The sequence below is a fragment of the Propithecus coquereli genome, unplaced genomic scaffold, assembly GCF_000956105.1.
Source record: "Propithecus coquereli isolate 6110/MARCELLA unplaced genomic scaffold, Pcoq_1.0 Scaffold301, whole genome shotgun sequence".
Lineage (NCBI taxonomy): Eukaryota > Metazoa > Chordata > Mammalia > Primates > Indriidae > Propithecus > Propithecus coquereli.
Window position 1 is genome coordinate 176,092 of NW_012148631.1, and position 23,058 is coordinate 199,149.

General features: G+C 50.1%; 1 protein-coding gene across 2 annotated transcripts in view; it reads right to left on the minus strand.

Moving 5' to 3' along the window:
- The window catches only part of SLIT3 (slit homolog 3 (Drosophila)), a 593,250-nt gene that overhangs the window by 26,962 nt on the left and 543,230 nt on the right, over positions 1-23,058 (minus strand). Inside the window, exons 24-28 of one of the 2 annotated variants that reach the window (XM_012649737.1) lie at positions 15,964-16,035; positions 14,497-14,660; positions 12,056-12,180; positions 5,181-5,278; positions 1,301-1,440 (exon numbers count right to left, since the gene is read on the minus strand). In XM_012649737.1, coding sequence (XP_012505191.1) covers positions 1,301-1,440; positions 5,181-5,278; positions 12,056-12,180; positions 14,497-14,660; positions 15,964-16,035 — 599 coding nt within the window. Of the gene's footprint in view, positions 1-1,300; positions 1,441-5,180; positions 5,279-12,055; positions 12,204-14,492; positions 14,661-15,963; positions 16,036-23,058 lie in introns of both variants that reach the window. The other variant, XM_012649736.1, reaches the window with a different exon arrangement.

Sequence of the window (23,058 nt, forward strand, 5' to 3'; positions counted from 1 at the left end):
AGCAGAGCAGGCCTGTCTCAGTTGGCCACGGCACATTCCAGCAGTCCCAAGAGTGTGCTCAGAGATACCTGGTTATTGGGCTGCAGGCTTGACAAAGCCGCAGGATCTGAGGGCCAAGGGGAACGACTGCTTCTGTCTCTGCACTCCTTATCTTCCCTCTATCCCCACCTCCCACCGCACTCTTGACACCAAAAGCCAGGTTCCAGCAGGCTGGGCTGTGGGCGTCCCTGAGCTGCCACCGTCCTCATTTTCCCCTTGCCTTAGGCTAGTACTTCCTAAAATATGTTCCCTGCAACACAAGATCCCTGGTTGGTAATGGTGTTCCAGGGTGGGGTAAGAGGGAAGCTCTGAGATCAAATAAGTTTGGGAACTGCTGGGTTAACGTACACAGCTTTCTTTAAAGCAGGAATTTTTAGAAGCTCTAATATGTAATTTGTATCATGGAGTGCCAAGAACAGGGTTCTTATTACATGTAGTACTTCCCAAACTTCCTTGGCCATGGGGCCCTTTCCTCAAATAACTCATGAAATTTATGCAAGTCCAGTCTGGGATACGCCACTTCAGGTTGATCTCGTAACGGAGCAGGCTGTGCTCGCACCAGTCAGTGGCATTTTGCTTCGCAATCTAATGGTGTATTTGACTGTCCTTATTAGGGGCTGTTACTACAGGAAATAAAGGCATTATGCTTTGGGGATGGCTGGGCAGAATGATTTTCCCAACAAATAACCTTTTGTAGGGAGCCTTCCTATATTCCCCGGCTGGGTTAGCTTCCTTCGCTGTGATCTCACAACCCCCAGGCTTACAGGTGTGTGTTCTCATTCTATTGAATCCATGTCTCTCTCTACCTGACTTTGAGCTTCTTACGAGAAGGAACTTGGTCTTGCTCATTTTTGTCGCCCCAGCTCCTAGCAGAGTATCTGGAAAATGCAGATTTCCAGAGATGGCTGCCTAGACCTGAACAAAACGTAAACATAGTGCAAGTGCCCTCTGCCAGCCTCAAACACCACTGGGTCTCCAGGGTCCCTAAAGGAGGGGACGGCCAACAACGGAATGAACGGACACTGGCGGAGCCCTGGGAACCGGTTTCGGAGTGGGAAAGGGCTAGTGATCTGCTGGCTGCTGGCGGGGGTGGTGGGGACGGGGAAGCAAACAGACAGGGGCTTTGGGGAGCCCCTCATGGCACAGAGGGTCTTGGGAGAAGGGAGGTGGGGTTCCTGGAAGAAGCTAAGCAGATGGCATTATTCTAGTGACACCCCCACCCTGCCCCACCCGCTCATTCGCTCGCCCATCACGACCTCACCTGTGTAGTGAGGGGGGCAGACACACACGTAGTTGTTGATCCCGTCTACACATGTGGCGTTGTTTTCGCAGTCGTTGTCCTCACAGTCATCTGGGTTGATCTCGCACCGCTGCCCCTCGAAGCCCAGGGGGCAGGAACAGCTTTGGGGATGTGTGGGGTGGGGAGGAGGGGAGCCAGGGGTCGGGCAGCGGGGTCGGGAGGGTGGCAGAGAGAAAGGTAGGGGCAGACACACAGTTAGCCAGGTTTCTCCTGTGGATGGAGACCCGAGACAGCACTCTGGACACGGGAAGCCTTAGGGTCCTGGGCAGAAAGACCCCTGGGAGCCTGCAAGGCCATTTCATCCAGCCCCGTCTCCACCCAACACCGTCTCTCCCCTGGCTCTGGCTGCCTCGCCAGGGGGCCGATTCCCACCAGCAAAGCTGCCTTCACCACTCCCCCACCAGCTGGGAGTGGTTTTCCGGATATGGCTTGAATTCCTTCAGCTGTCTCCTAAACCACCCTCTCTTCGGCTTCTATGAGGCGCAGTCTCTTTGTAGACAAAGAGAAGCGTAATAAACATCCCCCTCTTAGGGATTTTTTTTTCGCTCTAAGGCAGCCTTTCTATCTCGGGGGGTTGGGGTAGGTAGTGCACAGCGGCCAAGATCCCAGACTCTGCACCTGGGCTTCCCAGGAATGAAGTCTAGTCTGCTGCTTCCTCGCTGTTTGACCTTGGGTGGTCGTGGAGATTAAATGAGATGATACAAGCAAAACACTAGGAGGGTCCATCGCATATGGAAAACGCTCAGAACTCATCATTCGCTGGTTTAAGTTCTAGACAAAACCACCCCCCCTCCTAACCTTCCACTGGGGATGCTGCTTCTCCCTGCCACGTGCTCCTACCACTTCTGAGCCCCTCCAGCTTCTGGGGGCTGAGGGGTGGAGCGGGAGGACCCCTCTCCTGCCAAGGCTGAGGCCTTCACGGGAACTTGGCTTCAAACCCCATAAGTCAGCAGGACGCATTTCTGTCACTTGTCACCAGAGTGTTAAATCTCCCGGATAAAAACCTCAACTGCCCTCACCCCTGCCTGACCCTGGTCCCATCCCTAGGACTGGGCACGCAAAGTCAGTCCGAGCAGATAATGCAGGGCAGGGTGCGTGGGGAGCACGCGGGTGAATAAGCACCACGTGGCTCTTGCTTTTTCTGCAGCCCGGCCTTTCCATCAGGGATTCACACCCCATGTGTGAGCGTGTTCCGGCTTCCCACCGGGAATCCCAGGCCTCTCCTTCAGAGATTGCTGTGATTTGGGATTTAGCTGAAAAAGTAAACTAAGCTAACAGGAAGTGAATTTCAGAGGCCCAGAATCCTGCTTAGCCTCCTTTCCTCCGATTCTTGAAGACCCCCCACACTTGCTATGAAAGGCCAGCGGCTTCTTGGGCCCGAGCTCTCAGGTATAGCAGAAGGACTCCAATTCCTTTTTTCTGCCAGGGACCTGGGTCGTTCATGAAAAAGGCCACTTCTTCAGAGCCAGACAGAGGGTAGGTTTTCAGAAGTCTTAAAACCAAGGTGTTGCCCGTTTGTTTTCCTGAAGACCAGTTGCTCTGGCCCCCCAGAGTCTCAGGACTGCCCGGCAGTGGGTGTTGTGGCTGGCAAGGGGAGCAGGGGGGTCATGGAGCGGACAGAGCGGGGGAGGAGGCTGAAGTCTCCCCTGTCGTCGCAGGCTGCTGAGCAACCAGTGAGCTGTGGGGTCAGGGCAAGTCCTGTCTCCCGTCTCCGCCCCTGTGTGGCCGGCTCTGCTGGCCTCTGCTGTGTGAGCAGGTGATGCAGCAAGACTAGGAAAGCACCTCTGTGGCAAGGTCGGTAATGCTTCCAGAATTCCAGCAATCAAGAGGTGTTACGGGTTGAATTGTGTTCCCTCAAAAGAGAGATGCTGAAGTCCTAACCCAGTACCTCAGAATGTGACTTTGTTTGGAAATAGGGTTGTTGCAGGTGTGTGATGAGTTGAGGTCCTACTGGAAGAGGGTGGACCCCTAATGCAACAGGACTGGTGTCCTTATAAGACGACAGCTGTGTGAGGAGACAGACGCAGGGAGAACGTCACGTGACCACGCGGGCAGAGAGGGGAGCCCTGCAACTGCCGTCCAAAGATGCCGGCAAAGCACCGGGAGCCGAGCCGGGGAAAGGCAGGGAGGATACTGTCCTGGAGGATTTAGAGGGAGCGTGGCCCTGATGACACCTTAACTTTGGACCTCTAGCTTCCAGAACTACCAGAGATTAAATTTCTGTTGTTTAAAGCCACCCGGTCTGTGTGTGTTACAGCAGCCTGGGGAGTTACTCCAGGGGGCACCAGGGGAGCAAAGCTCTTCCTGACAAGCACCCCTCCCCCTTGCCTGCCCACCAGGTGCTGGCCTGATGCGGAAGAACTTTCCTACTCCTGGGAGTACATGCACGCTATCCCTCCCCAGCATTTGCCTCGCTGCCTTAACCTCCCCCCAAATTCCCCGAATCCTGCAGTTCTGGGCCCTTTTCCTTTAAATTAAGTTCTAAAAACAGGCCCAGTTCATTTGAGACTCTTCAATGACTGAGTATGGAAAGGAGATACTTCTGCTCACCGCACCACCTGGGGAGATGGGAGAAACCCAGCCACCTGCAGGGGAAGCTCTTCCCTGCCCCAATCCCCCACCCCACTCCTGGGCAGAACCAGGCTTTCAGCCCTGGAGGCGTGTTTCTTGGCTGGGACCCTGTGGCCGCCTCTGTGAGATAGATTTCCCTGCTCATTCCTGCTCTGAGAGTGGGCGGGAGTGGGTGGTTTGGCTGCCTCCAGGCAGGAAAAGGAACCTTGCCTTGAATTTCACTTTTTTCAAGAGACAGAATTTGACTGGGCTGGCCTTGGCAGGTGGACGTGTGGGCGGGCCGGGTTCCCTGGGGAGGGGAACCGGGAGCCCAGAACCTGATTTCTTCCACAGACCACACAGCAGCCTCTGGCCAGAGTGCTTCTGATAATTAATTGCAACTTGAGCTCTGAGATGTCCGCACAGAGCTTGGCACCGGGTGCCCTGGCCTTTACTGCTGGGTTGCTGCTGCCCACCCTACCGGCTCACTAGAGGCCAAAGAAGCCCGTTCCCGACAGTCTGCTTTTGCCAGGGCCACAGGCCAGGGAAACTGGGCATCTGAAAGTTTCTGGGGAAGGCGAGAAGCAGGAAGGGGCCTGAGGTTTGGGTGGAGGCCTAATCCCACTCCCAGGGCAGGGATGAGAGAAACTTAAGTGGCTTCTCTCCCCTGTTCTTCCTGAAATCTTAGTGCCAGGGAGGAAGGAGGGCTGGAGGTGGGGCCGGAAGATCCAGGAATGAGTGTTGGGATGTGTGACCTAGAGCAAGTCAATGTCTGCACCTCAGTTTCCTCATCTGTTCAGTGGGGGTAATACCCACCTGGCAGGCAGGGTCATGAGAGGATTTAAATCAGCTAATGCAAGACTAGTCAGCGCCTGGCACATAGTGAGCACATAATCAATGCTTCCTACTGTTGTTACTATTTATAACGTAGAAAAGAGTGGTGGAATGCCAGGCTGGTGGTCTCCGAGCCGGCATCCCATCCTTCTCTGACTTTAGCCAGCTGCTGCGGCCTCCCTTGGAGGAGACTGGCGGTTGCTTCTGGATTCAAATCCCTGTTCCAATGCTGACTAGCTGTGCAACTCTGGGCAAGGGTTATCCCTCGGATGTGTCCATTTCTTCATCCCTACGATAGGCTCGATCGTACTTCCCTCAAGAGATTGTTCTCATAAGGGGCTGCGCAGAGTGTGGCACAGAGTGGCCCTGAGGGGACGCAGTTCTGCTTCCTCAGCCTGCCCCAGGAGTCTGCCCAGGAAGCCCACCAAGGTGAGCAGCAGCTGGGCTGAGCTGTTACCTGAACCCGTCCCTGTGGCTGTCACTCAGGTGGCAGGTGCCTCCGTGCTGACAGGGGTTCTGGATGCAGGTGTTGATGGGCACGGTGCAGTCCTTGCCCTGAGGAGCAGAAGAGGGAGAAGGGCCCAGTTAGGGAGGCTGCCGTGGCCAAGGAGACCCCTAGGATGAAGCTGGGGAGATGGCTGCAGGGAGGCCCTGGGACAAGCCTGCTGTGTGACGTGGGGGGAGCCACAGGGAGCCCTTGTCTCTAGGCACTCTGCAGTGAGTAGGGTAGCACTGTTGAGAACTCGGTTTCCGGCTCCACCCTCACTACTTCCCAGAATTCACACCCTCCTCCATCCTAAACTGTAGGGCAAGAGTGTGGGCTTTGGGTTCAGGCAAAGCTGGTTTCACCTTCCAGCTCCATCTCTTTTGGGTTGGCTGAGCATGACCTTGCAAAAGCCTCTTGACCTCTCCAAGCCTACTTCGTGGGGCTGTGATGAGAATTACACTAGAGCTTTCACATGGGGAAGTGCTGCATGTTGTGTATCCCACCGATGTAGTTCGGATGTTTGTCCCCTCCAAACCTCATGTTGAAATTTGATCCTCAATGTTGGAGGTGGGGCCCAGTGGGAGGTGTTTGGATCATGGGGGCAGATCCCTCATGAATGGCTTGTGCTGTCCTTGAGGTAAGAGTGAGTTCTCCCACTACTAGTCCCCGAAAGACCTGACTGCTGCAAAGAGCCTGGCACCTCCCTCCCCTCTCTTCTTTCTCTCTTATCATGTCATGGGGTTCCCCTTCGCCTTCTACCATGAGTAGAAGCTTCCAGAGGCCCTCACCAGAAGCAGATGCTGGTGTCATGCTTCTTATACAGCCTGAAGAACCACTGATCCAAATAAACCTCTTTTCTTTATAAATTACCCAGCCTCAGGTGTTCATTTACAGCAATGCAAACAGACTCTGGCACCCACCTGGCACACGGAAGGCATTCTGTAGGTGCTAGTAGATGACATTACTACTAGCCTCCTTGACGCTGAAATATAATCCATGACTTGAATAGGGGCGACTAAGGCTGAAGTGTGGCCAGCAGACCTTATCTCCTGTGACAACACCCCAGAGAGCGACCTTTGCATGGCCTGGGGTGGGCTCCAGGTATCAGCATTTATTCTGAAGCTCTGCAGGGGAGTCCATGTTAGGCCCGGTTGAGAGCCCCTATGATAGAGAGTTTTGGGTGGGATGGGGTTCCTTCGGAGCAGGGCCCTCGGAAGGGGACGTTTGAGTTGAGAAGGAGCCAAGCTTCTCAGGTTGGTTGGGGGGAGCACGTCAGGCAGCAGGAATGGTGAGAGCAAAGACACTGAGGCAGTGCCCCAGGGCAGAGACGGGATGACCCGAGTCCCAGGGAGCAGCCCAACCCTTCTTGGCCTTCTGGCTGCTGCTTGTCCCCTGGACCGATGGACCAGGGCTGCACCCAAGGCCTGGCAAGCAGTCCCGTGCAGGACCAGGTGGTGGGGGGTCTGCAGAAGCATTCGCTGCATTCATTTCGGGCCCTGGGTTCGGGGCCTTGGGCACAGGCCAGGTGGGGGTGATCATGGGAGCCCGCCCACTGCCACACCACCTGCTCGCCATCTGCCTGAGCAAACCCTCTTCCCTACGCTGCTGCTGCCAGTGCCTGTGACGGAATGGGACTGGGGCTTCCTGGCTGCCATGTCGCTGCCAACTGGCCCGCGGCCTTGGGCACAGCACAGCCTTCGCTGCAGATTCTCTCAAAGCCGGAGCCTCAGGCCCTGTCTCGGGCAGCCGGAAGGCGCAGGCTGTGTCTGCCTCGTTCTCCTCGTGCCCTGTCACAGCTAAGGGGCCAGCGAGAGGTTTCTCGAAGGAGAGAGAGAGAGTGTAGGTATCTGGGTTTCTCCTGAACCAGAGCAACACAGGGACCCCCTTCCGAAGGTCCGAGTGCGGAGTGGAAACCGGAGTGCTAATTCTCACTCGCATTACTGAGCGCATTTTCCATTCCAGGCCTCATGCTAAGTGTTTTATATTCATGAGCGCATAGCAGCTTCACAGCAACCCTGTGAGGTTGGTACGATCGTTATTACACTCATTTTCCCAGACAGGGAAGGCAGACTTGGAAAGTGAGGTAATAAGTCCAGGATCGCACAGCGCCAAGTGGAACAGGCAGCTGAGCAGCTGGACCCAGACATCCAAGTCCCACGCCAGCGCCAGGAGCTCTATGTGCGCCCCTTGGTCTGCACCTCCCAAAACACGGGTTCCTGGGGGAGGCAGATTGGGGTACAAATTCTAGTTAGGCTGCTGTGTGCCTCGAGGAAATGACTAGTTCTCTGAGCCTTGCTTTCATTCTATGAAATGGAATAATCATACCCACCCTGTGGGGAGCTAACTAATGATTAGAAATCATGTACATGTAAGGCACCTAGCACTTAATGGCAGCTCCATCAATTATAGCGATGACAACGATGATGACAATGATGATGATGATGACGATGACGATGACTGGGGTCTGAGGCAGGCCTCAATGTGGGTGATTAAAATACAATTTCAGGTCTTTGGTTTGTGACAATTAGTTCAGGAGGTCTGTGTAGCGGGGTGGTGGTAGACAGACGGCCTGTGAGGGGCAGGACAGGACACCCTTGAGAAGGTCCAGGCAGGGCCTCCCTAGCCCCCGGCCTGGGCCAGCCTCTCTGCTCTGGGTAACTCGTGAATACCACGATTCCAGGTTGAACCCTCCTCTGAAGGTGGGGGTGGCAGTGTCTTCTCCGGTCCATTACGCCAAGCGCAGAAATCCAGGAGGCGGATCCTAGTGCTTGATGACACGGTAATTGGGCCTGGAGGTGGGGATTTCTGTCACCTACATGTCCTTGAGAAATAATCCCCATTGCCAATGCCTGGATAATTAGCCTGATTCAATTCTCTTCAGCCTCATTTTGCTCAAATCCACGAGATCTGCAATGCTCTTTGGTCCCCCACCACACTTTCCACTCCCCACCCCACCCCCAGGGTGCGTGTGAAGGACATGGCTGGGCCTCCTGGCTTCCTTTCAAAGAGATTGGGGGACAGCTGCCTTCACTGGAAACTCTTTCTGAGATGCAGCCAGGAGGGCCGTTCTAAAACCCTGTGACTCACAGCGCAGTCCTTGGACTAGTAGCATTGGCTCCCCCTGGAAGCTGGTTAGAAATGCACCATCTCAGGTCCGACCTTAGGTCTAATGAATCAGGACCTGCATTTTAATAAGATCTTCAGGTGATTCTTGGGCACGTTAAAGTTTGAGAAGCACCGTTCTGAGATACTGAACATATGTGCATGAAACTAAATGGCTGAAAAAGCAGACAACAGATACATTTTATTTCCCCAGATCTTAAAATAGCAGCAAAATAACCACCCTTTATGAGTAGCTGCTGAATCCTGGCTGAGGTAGGCGAAGTGCATACACAACCCCTTTTCATGCTTACAGCAGCTCTTCATGACTATTGCCATTTACAGGTGGGGAAAGTGAGGCTTAGAGAGAGTTTGACTCGTGAAGTGGTTAAGGGTTTAGATTTCCTTGCAAGAGGTAGCTGCGTTCTGGTTTTAGCTCATGGATTTCCTAATGTGGGACCTTGGGTAAGTTATTTGATCTTAGTTTTTTCACCTATCAAAAGAGGATAATGAAACTTATTTCATAGGATCATTAAGAGTAGTACATGAGATAATGTGTTTGAACTGCTTCACAAAGGCCTGGCATTATAGTAGATTAACAGTAGCTGCTACCAAACATTAAAGAGCGTTCGCTATGTTTTTTTGTAATATCGTCGCTTTCCAAGGTCACTCAGCCAGTTGATGGAAAAATTGAGATATCTGGAAATAGGTGAACAAATGCCTCAACTTTGAGCTTGATTTTGTGGTGTCTGGGGATTGTTGTTAATTTAGCGACCCATCCAGAACCACTACCTCCGTCGCTCTGCTTGAGTGGGCGCTAACCCTGGCAGGAAGGAAAGCAGGAGGAACAGACTCAGCACAGGGAGTGTGTGTGTGATGCAACCCACAACTAAAGGGCCCTTTCATTCCACCTGCCCCATTTTATAGGTGAGGAAACTGAGGTGAGGAGAAGTGTGGGAACTGTCCAAGGTCATGCATCAGCCAGGCACAGGCTTCAGCGGGTCCTGCTTGGTGTTCTTTCCACTGCCACATTCTACATTTTTCTATCTTGGAAACTGAGACAGGTCCTAAATGGTTAGGGGTCCTCACCCTCAGTGCCTGCAATCACTGCGCTCGCCAATGGGCAGTGAATGCAGTGGCCGAGAGCATGGGTTCTGGAATCAGTTGGCTCTGAGCTTCGAATCCCAACTCCTTTACCTACTATGCTCAGTGTCTTCAACTGTAAAATAATGGTCATTTTAGGAAATGTATCCCCAGGCTTTGATGAAGAGTATGCAAAGAAATACATGTACCTCATTTAGTGCACTTCAGTACATAGTAGGCACTCAATAAATGCTGGCTCTTAATGTTACTGTTGTCACAGTTATCACAGTTATCATCATCATCATCACTACCATCACCTTCATCATAACCATCATCACTTTCATCACCATCATCATCATATACCCAAGACCTGTCTGGACCCAACAGTTTCTTAAAGATCAAAATCTCTGTTCAAATGCTTCTGAAATTGACAAGATAGTCAGAATCCTGGGACCAAGGTCTAAACAAATGGCCTTATCCTGCAATAGCCCTGCAGATGCTGTCTTTGCTCTGACTGTGATGGCCAGAGCATGGTTTACGGTGCGGTCAAGGGTAGTTGGGAGAAGCCTGGACTTCAAATTCAGCTCCACTTCGTTCAGACTCAGGCCAATTTTAAAGAGAAGGAAGCAGGACTCAGAATGTGAAACTGTTTACGTTGTCTTTAAAATGGGGATGATACTAGTAGCCACCTCATAAGGTGACTATAAAAACTAGAGGAGGGAATAAACGCATAAGGTCCAAATGAGTGCCTGGCCCTTACTTGGTGGTTATAATCACCAAGATGATTATACATCTACGGAATTGGGACTGTTATAAATTTACATGTTACAGTTTCTAGGAGAACAAAGAAAGTTCCTTGACAGTTCATAGCGTCGCAGACTGCTAATGCCTGATGAAACCAGCAACACGCCACCTGCTACCGATGGCCTATTTCACATCCTGGTATGAGGGACCACCATGCAAGGGTGACAGCAAAAGGTAGCAATATGCCAGCTTATCAAGTGCTTACCGAGTGCTAGGTATTGTCCGAGGTGTACTGCATACGTTATCGTACGTTTGTTTCTCACAGTGAACCTGTGAGCAGGTCCTGGGTTGTAGATGGGAAGGCTGGGATGGTTACTGGCCACTGCCACAGAGCTAGTAAATGACAAAGCTGGATCCACACCTGCTTCTCTGTAATCCTACAGCCTGAGTTTTCTCCACTGAATCCACACAAGGGAGTTTCAGAAGATTCACACCTCCTAACTATGTCTTAATCTCTTCTCTTGCCAATAATTGTGTGTGTGTGTGTGTGTGTGTGTATGTGTATGTGTGTGTGTGTGTGTACATGTGTGTGTTTAGGGTACATGGGTCTGGGACTCTGTGGTAAGTTGGAGGCTTTGGGGGTGGCTGGCTTCAAAGGGAATCTCTTATCCCAGGCCCATAGGTGGCACTCTGACACTATCTGCTAGAAGCATCGCTACAACTGAGAAAGACACTAAGTAGCCTCGTTTCCCAGAGTGACGCCGCCTCTCAAGCCTGTCCCTACACATGCACCATCCCACTGGGGACAGAGACCCAGACATGCCACCCCAGTCTCACTCAGCCTGCACCAGGTGCGTGCATTAGGCGAGCTGCAGGGCTGTCTTGAAACTCAGGGCCTGCCAGTGCATTCCGGTGGGTGCCCTGGAAGGCTGGAACCTGGGAGGGTCCTGCAGAAGAGGATGGAGCCACAGCTTGGCAGATCCCAGCCAGGCACAGTGAGGGGCTCAGCTATCCAGGAAACCCTCCTGGGGAAAAAGCCTGGGCTTTGGAATCATATGGCCCTGGGTCTTCATCCAACACTATTGCTTATAAGCTTTGGACATTGAGTCAAGCCCTTTTGCCAGTCGGAGGCCCAGTTTCCACAAGCATAAAATGGGAATTAATGAGACCTTCTTGAGAGGTTTCCCAGGGTGTTTAAGAAGAAAAGGGGAGTAAAGTGCCAAGCAGAGTGCTCGCCACATAATCCATACTCTGTGGGTGTCAGCAGGGAGGCACACGGTCTGCACTCCGTAGGTGTCAGTGACATATGCTACAGGTGTTAGGAGAGAGGCAGGACAATGTGCTCTGGATGGTGCTGGGTGAGAAGAGAGGGAAGGACTGTCTTGGAATTAACCCAGACTTCTGGGGAGCACAGAGGGGAGAACTGGGGCCTCCATCTCCTTGCTGGCTGACCTGAGCCCGTCAACAGCATGGATGCGCTTGGCAGACCCCAGGACTTTCAATCCCCCATCCCTGTATCCTGGCTGGCCATTCTAAGGGCATTGTTGGGTGGGGGGGTGCGGTTCTGGAAATCCCCTTAGAGGGGAAGTCAGGACAGTGGGTTCAAGGGATGTCTCTATTTGGAAGCACTTCTACTCTCTGACACTTCGTTTCCCCATGTTCCATAAAGACAATACAAATGCTACCTTTCCTCCTTGTCTCAGGGCATCACTGTCAAGACTACCTGGGGTCATCTCTGATTGGCATGAGTGTGACATGACCAGGCAGCTCCTGCCAGTTCCAAGGACAACGGGAGTGTCACTGGCAAGTGCCACTTTGGGGTACAGTGGTTATCCAGGCTGCCCTGGGAGAAGGGAGGGTCTGCAGGGCGTGGTGCCCCTCCCTGGGGCACAAATGTGGGGGTGGGGCCTCTGCCATACCTTGTAGCTGTAGGGGCAGGTGCAGTGGTACAGCTCCACAGGGTCCTGGCTGCATGTCCCATTGTTCTTGCACGGGCTGGAGAGGCAGGCATTGCATTTGGCCACGATGTTGATGTCCACTGGCCCTGGGCAGCAAAACCACAGAGCGCTGATGGCAGGTCCCAAGTGCGCTCACAGTCACACCTCCTTCCCCTCTGCTCTGGTCCCTTCCTCAGCAGCTGCCAGCCCCTCCCCATCTCCATGTCCAGATGGCAGCCTGCTCTCCCAGCCAGCACATCCAGTCCAGCTAGAGTCCCATTAATTCAGCCCTTGTCCAGTGAGGAAAAATCACAGTGGGACATCATTCAGAAGTACTTCTGCAGTCAAATCAATTACTGTAATTAGCCTGATCCGATTTTGGTGCTAATCTGCAAACAATGCACCATAATTAGAACCCCCTGTGTATCTTTTCATATTATGGGAAGCTCTCAGCCCAGGCTCCATTTGGACCTCCCATTTCTCTGCCCCAAACACCCCTTCCCATGGAATAGTCTGTGTCAGGCTACAGAGGGGACAGTGCTTGGTCCAAAGGCATATATAGATGTCCTCCTTGTAAAATCCTGGAGGTAAGAAATGGATGGCCCCAGAGGACACAGCAGTGATGCTGACGACGGATGGCAAACTGTGCTCAGGTCCGCTTGCCTCCATGACAGTGCCAACTGTGTCCTGCTTTCTTTAGCTGTGAGGGCTGGAGGGAGGTCATGGTCCCCACACAGAGCTTTGCAAAGGGGGCCATGTCCTGCTGCTGCAGCCAGCTTTGACAATGACAATGAGCCCTGGATAAACAGACCCTACTTAACTTAATGTCTGGCCTGTAAATGATCCTGAGACTAGCAGTCATCCACTCGGAGATGGGTTGAGATGAACTCCAGTGAGTGACAATTTGTGGGCGGGTAAACAGTACGGCCTGATTGCGAGCCTGCACCGGGGGCTCAACCCTGCTGCACATTAGAATAGGGAGACAATCTGTCCCAGTTTGCCTGGGGCTGAGGGGGTTCCTAGGACACAGAGCTTTCAGTGCTAAAACCAGGAAGGTCCCAGACAAACCCAGGACGAGTTGGTCGCCTTATACTAGAGCCAGCTGCGGTGCTTTCAACAACCCCACACCCAGGTTGTACCCCAGACCAATTTAATCAGAACCTAGAGGATGGACCCAGGCACCAGTAACTTTTGAAGATCTTCAAGTGATTTCCAAACTATGAGGCCAAGATTGAAATCCACACTATTCTAGGTCCAGGCGGGCCTCTTTAGTGTCAGATTAGATATGTTGGAAGCAGGAGGAGGAAAATTAAAATTAGCTTTAAACCAATGGAATATTTTTCTGTTTTCAGCAGAAGCGTCGGACACACTCAAGTTTTAGAGGGTAAAGGATGTCTGTGAATCAAAATTAACATTAAACTCTAAGAGATGAGCAAAGGACATTAACAGACAGATGTGTAATACGAATGAGAAATACATTTTTGACAAAATAATTCAGGTTCCCCAATAATTAAAGACAAAATAAAAGGAGACATTTAAAAAATCTATTGAATTAGCAATGATTAGAAAATAAGATAAAATAATGACAGAGTCTAATGAAAAAGGCACTCAAAAGGTGCTATTGGGAATGTAAATTTGTTATAATCCTTTTTGGAAATCAATTTGGCAATATGTGTGAAGACCTAAACAATGATCATATATTTTGACTCAGTAATTTCTCTGAATCTTATCTAAGGACATGATTTCAAATAGAGAAAGATCTTTATGCATCAATGGTAAGTAAAAAAAGAAAATAAAGATTCAAAACGGGAAACTGATTAAGTAAGTTGTGGAATATGACAGGTTGGTGGTCATGCATTCTGGAATCAGAAAGGCCTCGAATCTTCCCAACAGTGTCATCTTAAGAAGTCATTCAACCTGATGAAGCCCCAGTTTTCTCATTTTTAAAGATGAGGGTAATATTAAAATCTATGCCATACCGGTATTAGAGAGTAAAATGAAATAATACATGAAAAAAATGCTTAACATAGTTCCTGTTGCATAAGAACTCTGTAGTAGTTTGTTTAAATAATGATGCAGTCAATAAAAATCACATGTACAAAAAGTTTGTCCTAGTAAAATGGGAAATGCTTATGCTCTAATAATGTTGGGTAAAAATGCAGGTGAAAGGTTTTCGTAACCATGCAAAGAAATGTATAGAAAGAAGGCAGTGAGATGTGACAAATGCCGCCAGAGGGACTTGGTGAGGAGAGTGACATGTGGGTCCACATCGGTCTCAGCATTGGAGTCTCTTTGTCTGACCCACGGAAGAGACAGGGTGATGGTTTTAGAAGCCACATCTGCTGAGAGGTCCACTTTGACGGGCTGTTGGAAACAGCAGACCCCACGAGGGGCAGAGAAGGGTGGGTGGGAGCAGCACCTACCTTTGCACTGAAATCGGTGGGTCGGGGTGGTGAGCAGGAGCCTGTCAGCCATGGGCTCGGGGCTACTGCAGCGGGCGATGCCAGGCTCCTTGTACCCTGCCTTCACCCACTCTGACAGCCACCGCAGACTGCAGTCACAGTGGAGTGGGTTGGTTCCCAGCGCCCTAGGAGGCAGAACAGGAATTCAGGGTCCTCTGCCCAGCTTGACTCCTAGGCTCTGTATTCCAGACTTTAGCTAGATTGGGGGTGTCTGATATGGGGACCAGAGGAGAAGTAGTCTCCAATGGGGCAAGGTCAATGTATCAGAGTATATTTCCAATCCTGTAGATGTTTCAGCTCCCACCAAGCCCTGCCCACTTTGGAGGCATGGCTCTCACCCACCTTGGTAAGAGTCAATCCTAACTCAACCCCATCCCAGCCTCTCTAGGGAGCTTCCTAGAACTCTGGATGTCTGATTCTCTGGCTCTCGTGCCCAGCTGAAGAGTCTATTGGAGGACGTACTCTGCAGAGAAGGTTCTGGTACCCAGAAGCCTAGGAAGCAGCTTCAGAGCACTCAGCTTGAAACCGCAGGAGAGAAGGGGCAGGTTCAGTGCAGACATCTCCAACGTGGTATCCAGGAAGAAAATACTAGAACCTCTGTTTTTAAATACACATTTACACACACACACACACACACACACACACACACACACGTGTGTGTGTGTGTGTGTGTGTGTATCCTTTAACATTTCTATTTTTGAATGTTTTATAATGTACGCATATCAGTATTACAGTGTATGTACACAATATGAAAATAATTAAATACATATATAGGAGGAATACAAAATCAAAAAATTTCACTGATATAGGTATATAATTAAAAAAAGTAGAGCTCCCTGATCTAGAGAAGAGAAGTCTGGCTTAGGAGTTAGGAAACCTGGGTTATAGTCCCACGTCTCACTGACTTGGTAGTGACTTTCAGCTAGTCACCTAATACTCATGGGCCTCAGTTTTCCCTGTATACAGTAAGAAGGGAATACCTGATGCAGAGAGCGGAGTGGTTAAGAATATGCGCTTTAGAGTCAAGGCAACCTGAGATTTGAACCCGGACTCTACCACTTACTAGCTGTGCAACTCTTAGACGAATTCTTTAACGTTTCTCAGTTTCAATCTCATCGTGTATAATAAGGGGATAAAAATGCCTTATTGCTGTAAGAAACACATGAGAGAATTCATCTGAAGTGTTTAGCACATAGTTAAGTGTTTTCTGTTGATTCTTATTAAATATTTCCATTGTTTGCACAATCGAGATGCCTTTGAAGGCAGCCGAGGCAGCGAACAAGGCAATGTGCACGGTGCGGATTCGCTGTAGGAAAACACACATGCAAGAAGAACATACACCGGAAGGTTCACAGTGGTGACACCGACCCTGACACTCGCACGCTCTTCTGTTTTGAATGCACATCGTGGAGACATACAGCTACTTACAGATGGGAAAGAGATGTGAGGTCATTGAAGGAGCCTTCGGGGACGCTGGAAATGTCGTTGCCATGGAGGGTTCTGAAGCAGAAGGCACAAGTCAGAAGGTCAGCACCCAGTAACGGCTCTGAGCTCGCCACACCCTCTCAGCGCACCCCCCGCCGGGCCCGGCCACCCTTCAGTTTTACTCTGAGCCCCACCGCTAATAGCAGCAGCTGCCGCCCCCTTTGCTGGGGGTACACAGATGTCTCTGTGCCCAGCTCAGCAGGAGGGAGGGAGGGGTAGAGGGTTTGGGGAAGAAGAGGATGGACTTTTAGATCTGATAGACTTGGGATGGAATCAGAAATCAATCCCTTTTAGCTGCGGAATATTGGATAAGTTTTGTATACTTTCCTTGGCCTCCATTTTTGCATCTGAAAAATGGGGAGGCATGTGGAGTCCCTGGAGCTTCAGAGGCTACGTGAGAACTGTGTTTAAGACTACAAGTTCTGCAGCTGGGCTGTGTGCATTCAAACCCCGACTTTGCCACTTACCAGCTGTGTGACTGTTGGTAAAGTGACTTACTCTCTCTGTGCCTCTGTTTCTATTGTAAAATGGGAATAAAATAAAAAGTTTTGCCCCAGAAGGTTATGGATGCATTAATCCACATAGAGAGAGCTGGCGTTTTCAAAGTGCGAAGTGATTAACTATTATTAACGCTTGTGAAAGGGTTTTGAAGGATATCTAGTATAGATCAAGGAATTCAATAAATCGGCTCCCTTCATATTTACCTAAAGAGAGTTTAGGTGCATTGAGAAATGCTATCGATCCCAGCTTAGGGGCAGAGGGAGGGGGTCCTCAGCTCCTGAGGAGATTCCCTGGGGCCAGACCCTAATCTTCATGGGAAGGGGTTTGGCATCAGCCACACACATGCATGGGTCTGGCACTTGTGTGTATCTGAGTGCATCTCCTGACAGCACACCCAAGGGGCCAGGTAACCTGCTCCCTGCCCAACCCTGCTTGGAATTAGTCGGGTCTCTCTCCACCTTGTGGTGTAGGCAGCTAGGAGCTCTTCCTACCTGCAAAATGGTGCCCTATGCTAATCCTTCAGTAAACGCCTGGAGGGTAAGCCCATGAAAAAATGGAATGAACACTGCTCTGTGCTCAAGTAACAACAGGAGCAAATCCACAGTTCATGGATTACATCCTCCATTAAAGGATTAATCAACTGCATTAAAAAAATCCCCAAATTGATGACTCGCTTTGGGTCTGGCCTGTGAAATGCAAGGTGAGTGAAATTCATAGAAACTCGAAGGCTTCTTCAGTGACTGATGGGCACCTTCACCTGTGCTGGTGATAAAGCCCCCCCCCCTTAAGGATAAGGACTAGCAACTTTATTGCAGGCAGAGAGCCCTAGTAAAACAGAGAGACGATTAGCATCGACAACGCAAGTATAAACAGGACAATAACTCATGAATTTGCTCTTTTTTTTCTTATCAGCTGAAGTTAGCCTGCCCTTGATCTTCAGCTGAAATACAGACACGAGCTTAATTACACTTAATAATAGAACAGTGGCTCTCATAGTGAGCGAGCTTTGGAAGCTAGTAACTTGCAAATTCCTGAGCCTGCTTCGCAGAGATGCTGATTTAGTGGGTCTGGGGTGGGCCCGAGACTCTGCATTTCTAACAGGCTCCCGCTGCCGCTGATGCTGCCGCGGTAGCCAGAATTTAGACAGGGGTCTCCTAGTGCTCTAAGGCAAGGGCCCCATGTCCTCATGGCTGTCCTCCGTTGTCACCCTCATCACCATCAGCTCCTTCTCCTCCCCCCTCACAGTTCTCTGGTGAAATTCTCAGGGTGAAAGTGACCCTCAATTCTTAGGCAGCTGGGACAGCAGGGCGACAGTAAACTGTCCTCCAACGAGTGTGTGTGGGTAAGAAGGAGCGAGATGCATTTCCAAACACTTCTATCAGATCATTTAGTCTCTCATTCATGAGGTTATTTATGAATCACACCAGCCCCCGCCTGCGACGGACCTGCCTGACTTCATGACTGCTTGCTGTTTCGCAAACGCACCCGGCACTACTGCTAATCATTTGTGAATGAAACCGCAGCCCCTGGAGAGGCACAAAGCCCTAACGCAGGAACACCGAATGATCCAAAGGCACTTTTGGCACTGTGACATCTGCAGTCACACTCCCATTCATTGTGAGCGGGGCCGCTGAGATCTCTGTAACCTGTAGAGTAACAGGGCTGTAACTTACTAGGATAACTAAAGCTTCATTGCTCTTGGTTTGGCCCCCAGAGAAGGACCCTTGCACGTCAAACAGAAGTCCTAAAGGCTGCCAGAGGAGTGGATGAATGAGCCTTCCAGGGAAGCACTTAGCACCTCCCCTTCTCCCTTACTCCTCCCAGGGGCTGGGGCTGGGGCTGGGGCTGGGGCTGGCAAGCAACTCTCTGGACTCCCAGTGGCTCATCTTCAAGTGCTTGGAACTCCTTCTCCCCTCCTGACTCTCAGGGGACATTAAAGGCAGACTTGGGAATTCCAGAATGCAGAGGGGGGGCGTCATTAGGGCAACATTAGGGCATAACCACCCTTCAGTCCGGGCTGCCTGAACCTTGGGTCTCTGAATCCCCAGGTACTCCCGGTTTGTACGATGAACAGCAAGGCTATCCTAGTCCTAAATGTGGGTGGGTGCATTCTCTTCTGAGCAGGCTGGGCCAAGCCCAGGGGACCTGGGGATTGAGAACTAAGGCTCTAGAGTCAGGCTGCCTTGGTCTGAATCTGTCCTCTGTTACTGGCTGTGGGAGCTGAGACAATTGACTTAGTCTTTCCGAGCCTCAGTTTTTTCATCTTGGAAATGAAGGAATTCTTAGGGTCTACTTGTAGTAGACATCTTTTGGGGGTGTGAGTTGCTCAGCATCAGTGCTCTCTTTCCTGTAGCAAGCAGTTCCTCCCTTTTCTACTGGGGAGTCACCCCTCCCCAGCTCTTAGTCCAAGGGGTTTGGCCTCCTAAGTGGAGCTGTGGCCAAGGTCTGGCCAACTGGAGTCACAGTGATTGGTCTGAGGTTGAGCATGTGGCCTAAGTGGACCAAGGAAAGACATTTCTGGGGCTTTCTCTGAAACTACTAAGTCAGAGGCAGTTTCCTTTTGTGGGGCTGCTGAACTGCTAGAATGTAAACATCCAGCCCATTAGGACCCTCTGTGCCTTAAAGGGAGAGAGACTGGTCTTGAAACCTACTCAGGAAAGTGGGGCTGAGAGACAGAGAGAGACATTTTTGGCAGTACCATTGCAGGACCTGCCACTGAATTCTTCAGTTACCTGAGTCCATAAATTCTCTTTTCACGCTTAAAGTGGCTTGCGCTGATTCTCTTTCCCTTTACCCAGGGGGAGATCTAGCATACCACTTCACCAGCTAGCTGGGAGGATCGAAAGATAGGATGCCAGGAGTTCAGGTGCAGGACTCAAAGCAGGGCCTGCCCCGTAAGCATTCGTTCACTTTAGCTGTGATTATTGTTATCATGGTCCTGACTCCTCTACATACTTGGATGTATTGTGGGGCCAGTCCTCTCAGCGACGTCCACATAGAGTAGAAGCCTGAAGAGTATGCAGCCCGTGCATCTCAAAGGAGTGGTGAGGGCCATGACTGGAGTCCAGGACCGGAGAGGAGATACACCAAATTTGAGCAGGCCGGCACAGGCCCATTGCTTTTCCGCCTGTGCCTCCCACTCCAGTCCACTCTTCCGTTCTCACCATGGGCCTCTCGGAGCAGGGAAGAAAACAGCTCATTTTTAAATAGGCCACGTCCCTCCAATCCTCAAGGAAAGTCCGCAATGTGTGGGAATAGAATTGGAGGCTAATCCGTGATGGAGAAGGAAGCAGAATGTGGTAAAAAGAGCCCTGGGCCGCGGAGATACAGTCCCAGCCTTGGTTCCACCCATGCCTCGGGGCTATTGGGAAGCATCTCTTCCCGCTCCTACCCCCCCCCCCCAAGCCAAGTTCCAGCCCCACCTGTGGCTTCTCCTAATTGTCCCAATGCACCTGCCCTTAATGACTTCAGGGCTCTGTCCAGGCCATTTATATTCTTCACTCCCATCCCCACTGGCTTCTGGGTCTCAGCCTTGGAAGCTAAAGTTGAGGAGTGATTCTGAGAGCAAACAGTTGTGCATTCAAATCCCAACTTTGCTATCTATTGGTTGTGTCACTTTGGGCAAGTTACTCAATCTTGCTCAGCCTGCTTACCCATCTGTGAAATGGGGATAATTGTAGTATATCCTCATAGGGAGAAGAGTCAACAGGATAATGTAAATGAAGCACTTAGCCCCATGTGCAGTAAATGGTCTGGGTTTAACGGATGTCAGTGGTGATCATTAACCCTCCTGTCAGGACGCCTTCTGCATGGCCAAGATTGGGTTATGTGCCTCTTACCTGCAATCCTATGGCTCTTCTCTCAGGTGTCACCCTGTATTGTCCTTGCTTATTTACTTGTCTATTTCCCCTTCTACACCAAGAGCTCCCTGAGGGCAATGATTATGTTTCATTCGCTGGTTATTTTTTTCCCCCAGAGTTAAGCACAGCAACTAACCCACAGTAGGCATTCAGGAAAGGATGAACATGAGAATTATGTTGCACAAGTCCTAAACCTTCCTGAATCTGCCTCCTTATCTTATAAATGACAAGTTTGGACAGGAAAATTTCCAAGACTCGCTCTTCATTTCTAAAATTCTATACTTAAACTTTATTTATTTAATTTCATTTTGGAACTACCAAAGGGCCAAGCCTGGACCATGGTTGGGAGGTCAGGAGAAGTGACCTTTTGGCTCATTGGAAGAATTTTCTAATGTCTAACAACTGGTCATAAGTGGAATGGGGTTGTCTGGGAAGGGAGTGAGCTCTTTGTCTTGGAAGGTAATCAAGCCCTCCGCAGGGATGTTGTAGGGAGGGTTCATGTGATCAGCAGAGCAGTGATGAACAGCCCTATGTGTACAAATAGCACAATCTTACTCCAGGGTCTGGGAGCTAAAAATAGGAGGATGATGGATGATAATCCCGCTGCCTCCATCGTGGGCACACGCTGGAATTGCCTTCCCAGTGCTAACTGATTCCAGGTGGCCTCCTGCGGCTGGGGAGTGACATTTGGAACCACACACATACAAGGCGTGTGAGTCGGGGTGGGGCAATGATCAGGGAATGCGCGGATCCACAGAGAAGGACTAGAATGCCCACAAGAATGTTCTCTTCTCGCTATCTTTAGATTACGAGCGAACTAGGAAAAGCATTTTTCCACACAGTGTTTTGCACTCAGGGCTCCCTGATCACCTCCTGTCATGTTCTCTGAAAAGTATGCATATCCACCCACACTCACGCACGCACACGCATTCGCACACACATGCACACACGCACGTGCACACACACTCGGCTCTCCCTTCCTGCTCTCCAGATCAACGTCTGGCCTTCGTCTACGGCCAAACCTTGATGCTCATTCTCCTCCCGGCCCCAGACACCCAGCATCCTTGGTCTCTGGTCATTTCTGAAATTTTAGTCAAAATCAAAAAACCCTTCAGAAATGGGGAAAGAATATACAAATATTCAAATGCAGTTGCAGATAACGTAATTCCTGATTTCAGAAAAACCTATCTTTTTCCCTACACCCTAAATTGTAAATGTGCACGTTACTATCTTCATTCAACTTTAACTTTGCCTTCATTTATGACAGAAATTACTTTATAGTAACAGCTATCACTGATTTTTTTCATTTGCTCTCTTACAGTCTTTCTTTGTAGTTATAAATGTTTACAAGTTATAAATTTTAACATGCATACAAGTTAAGTTTATTTCTCCATGTGACACTATGCACTTTCCTACATTGCTATGTATTTTCATCTTTGCTTCCGTTAATAACTGCAATTTGTTGACTGGTTGCATCATGGTTTCCTTAAAGATTTTCCCACTGTGACCCTTGTAGGAAATATTTAAAATTTTAGGTTAAAAATAACAGCGCAACAAAGATCTTAATACACAGAACCTTTCCCTCATTTTAGGTTATTCTTTAACCTAAATTCCTAGATGTGCAATTACTTGGAGAAAGGATACAAATATCATAAAAGAAATGTAGTCCATAAACATTTTTATTTTTCCTGAATTGGCCCTTATGCAGAAAATGATTGCTCCCCACTGAGGCCGATGGTTGGATTGAGGAACTCTAAGATCCCTTGGTATCCACCAGATCCCAGGATTCTAAAATGATGATGCTAAAAGCCTATTCTTAATTCAAGAAGCAAGTACCAGCAGGCTGTGTGCTTATGTGTCCTGCTGATGCGCTCATGATAGTAGTGGTGCTGGGTGGGGATGGACGGACAAGCAAGGTGCTGGGGAAGGAGACAAGCCTGGACAGGCCGGGCAGACAGGGACGGGTGAGCATTTTCTCTCTCTCTTACAGGTAGCACTGCCCCAACCAGAACTACTCTCATTGTGAATGTCTGCACACAGACTCCTTCAAAATTGGCTCGTCCAATTTTGGACGAACAAATCCATGCACAGAATTGTTACACTGGAAGGAGAGACAATAGGTTGGGATCGAGGCAGGGGGTGGGGGAGGATGGTGGGGAAAGAATGGGGGAGCAGGGCCAGCGTCGGCCCCGGCCAACAAGACAAGCCCATCTCCTGCTGTGTTCAACGGGGAAACAGGGAAATGGTTCTGCTGATGTTTCCATTCTCAAACTCCCCAGAGAAGGCAGATAATAAATAAGTGACAATAACAGATTGCACACTGTCAGCGCAGGCACTTCTTTGCCCCCAGAGAATTGATTTTTAATAACAGCGCAGATGACATGTGGCGGGAGTTGTCGCTGACACCGGTGTTTTGTGGGTCTCAATAAATCACATCAGCCTGGAGGCTTTGAAATGGACGAGCTCGTTGGGTGCTGTTTGCTGATTGCTACTGAGCCCTGGGAAGGGTCCCAGGCTCTGAGTCAGGGGGCTGGATTCTGCAACCTCTAGACAGCTAGATGTTGGCCAGTTACTTCACCAATCTGGGCCCCAGTTTCCCCATCTTTAAAATGGGCATAATTGCCTCAAAATTATAGCACTGTTGCAAAAGATTGGATGAAGGAATGTTCACAAAAAA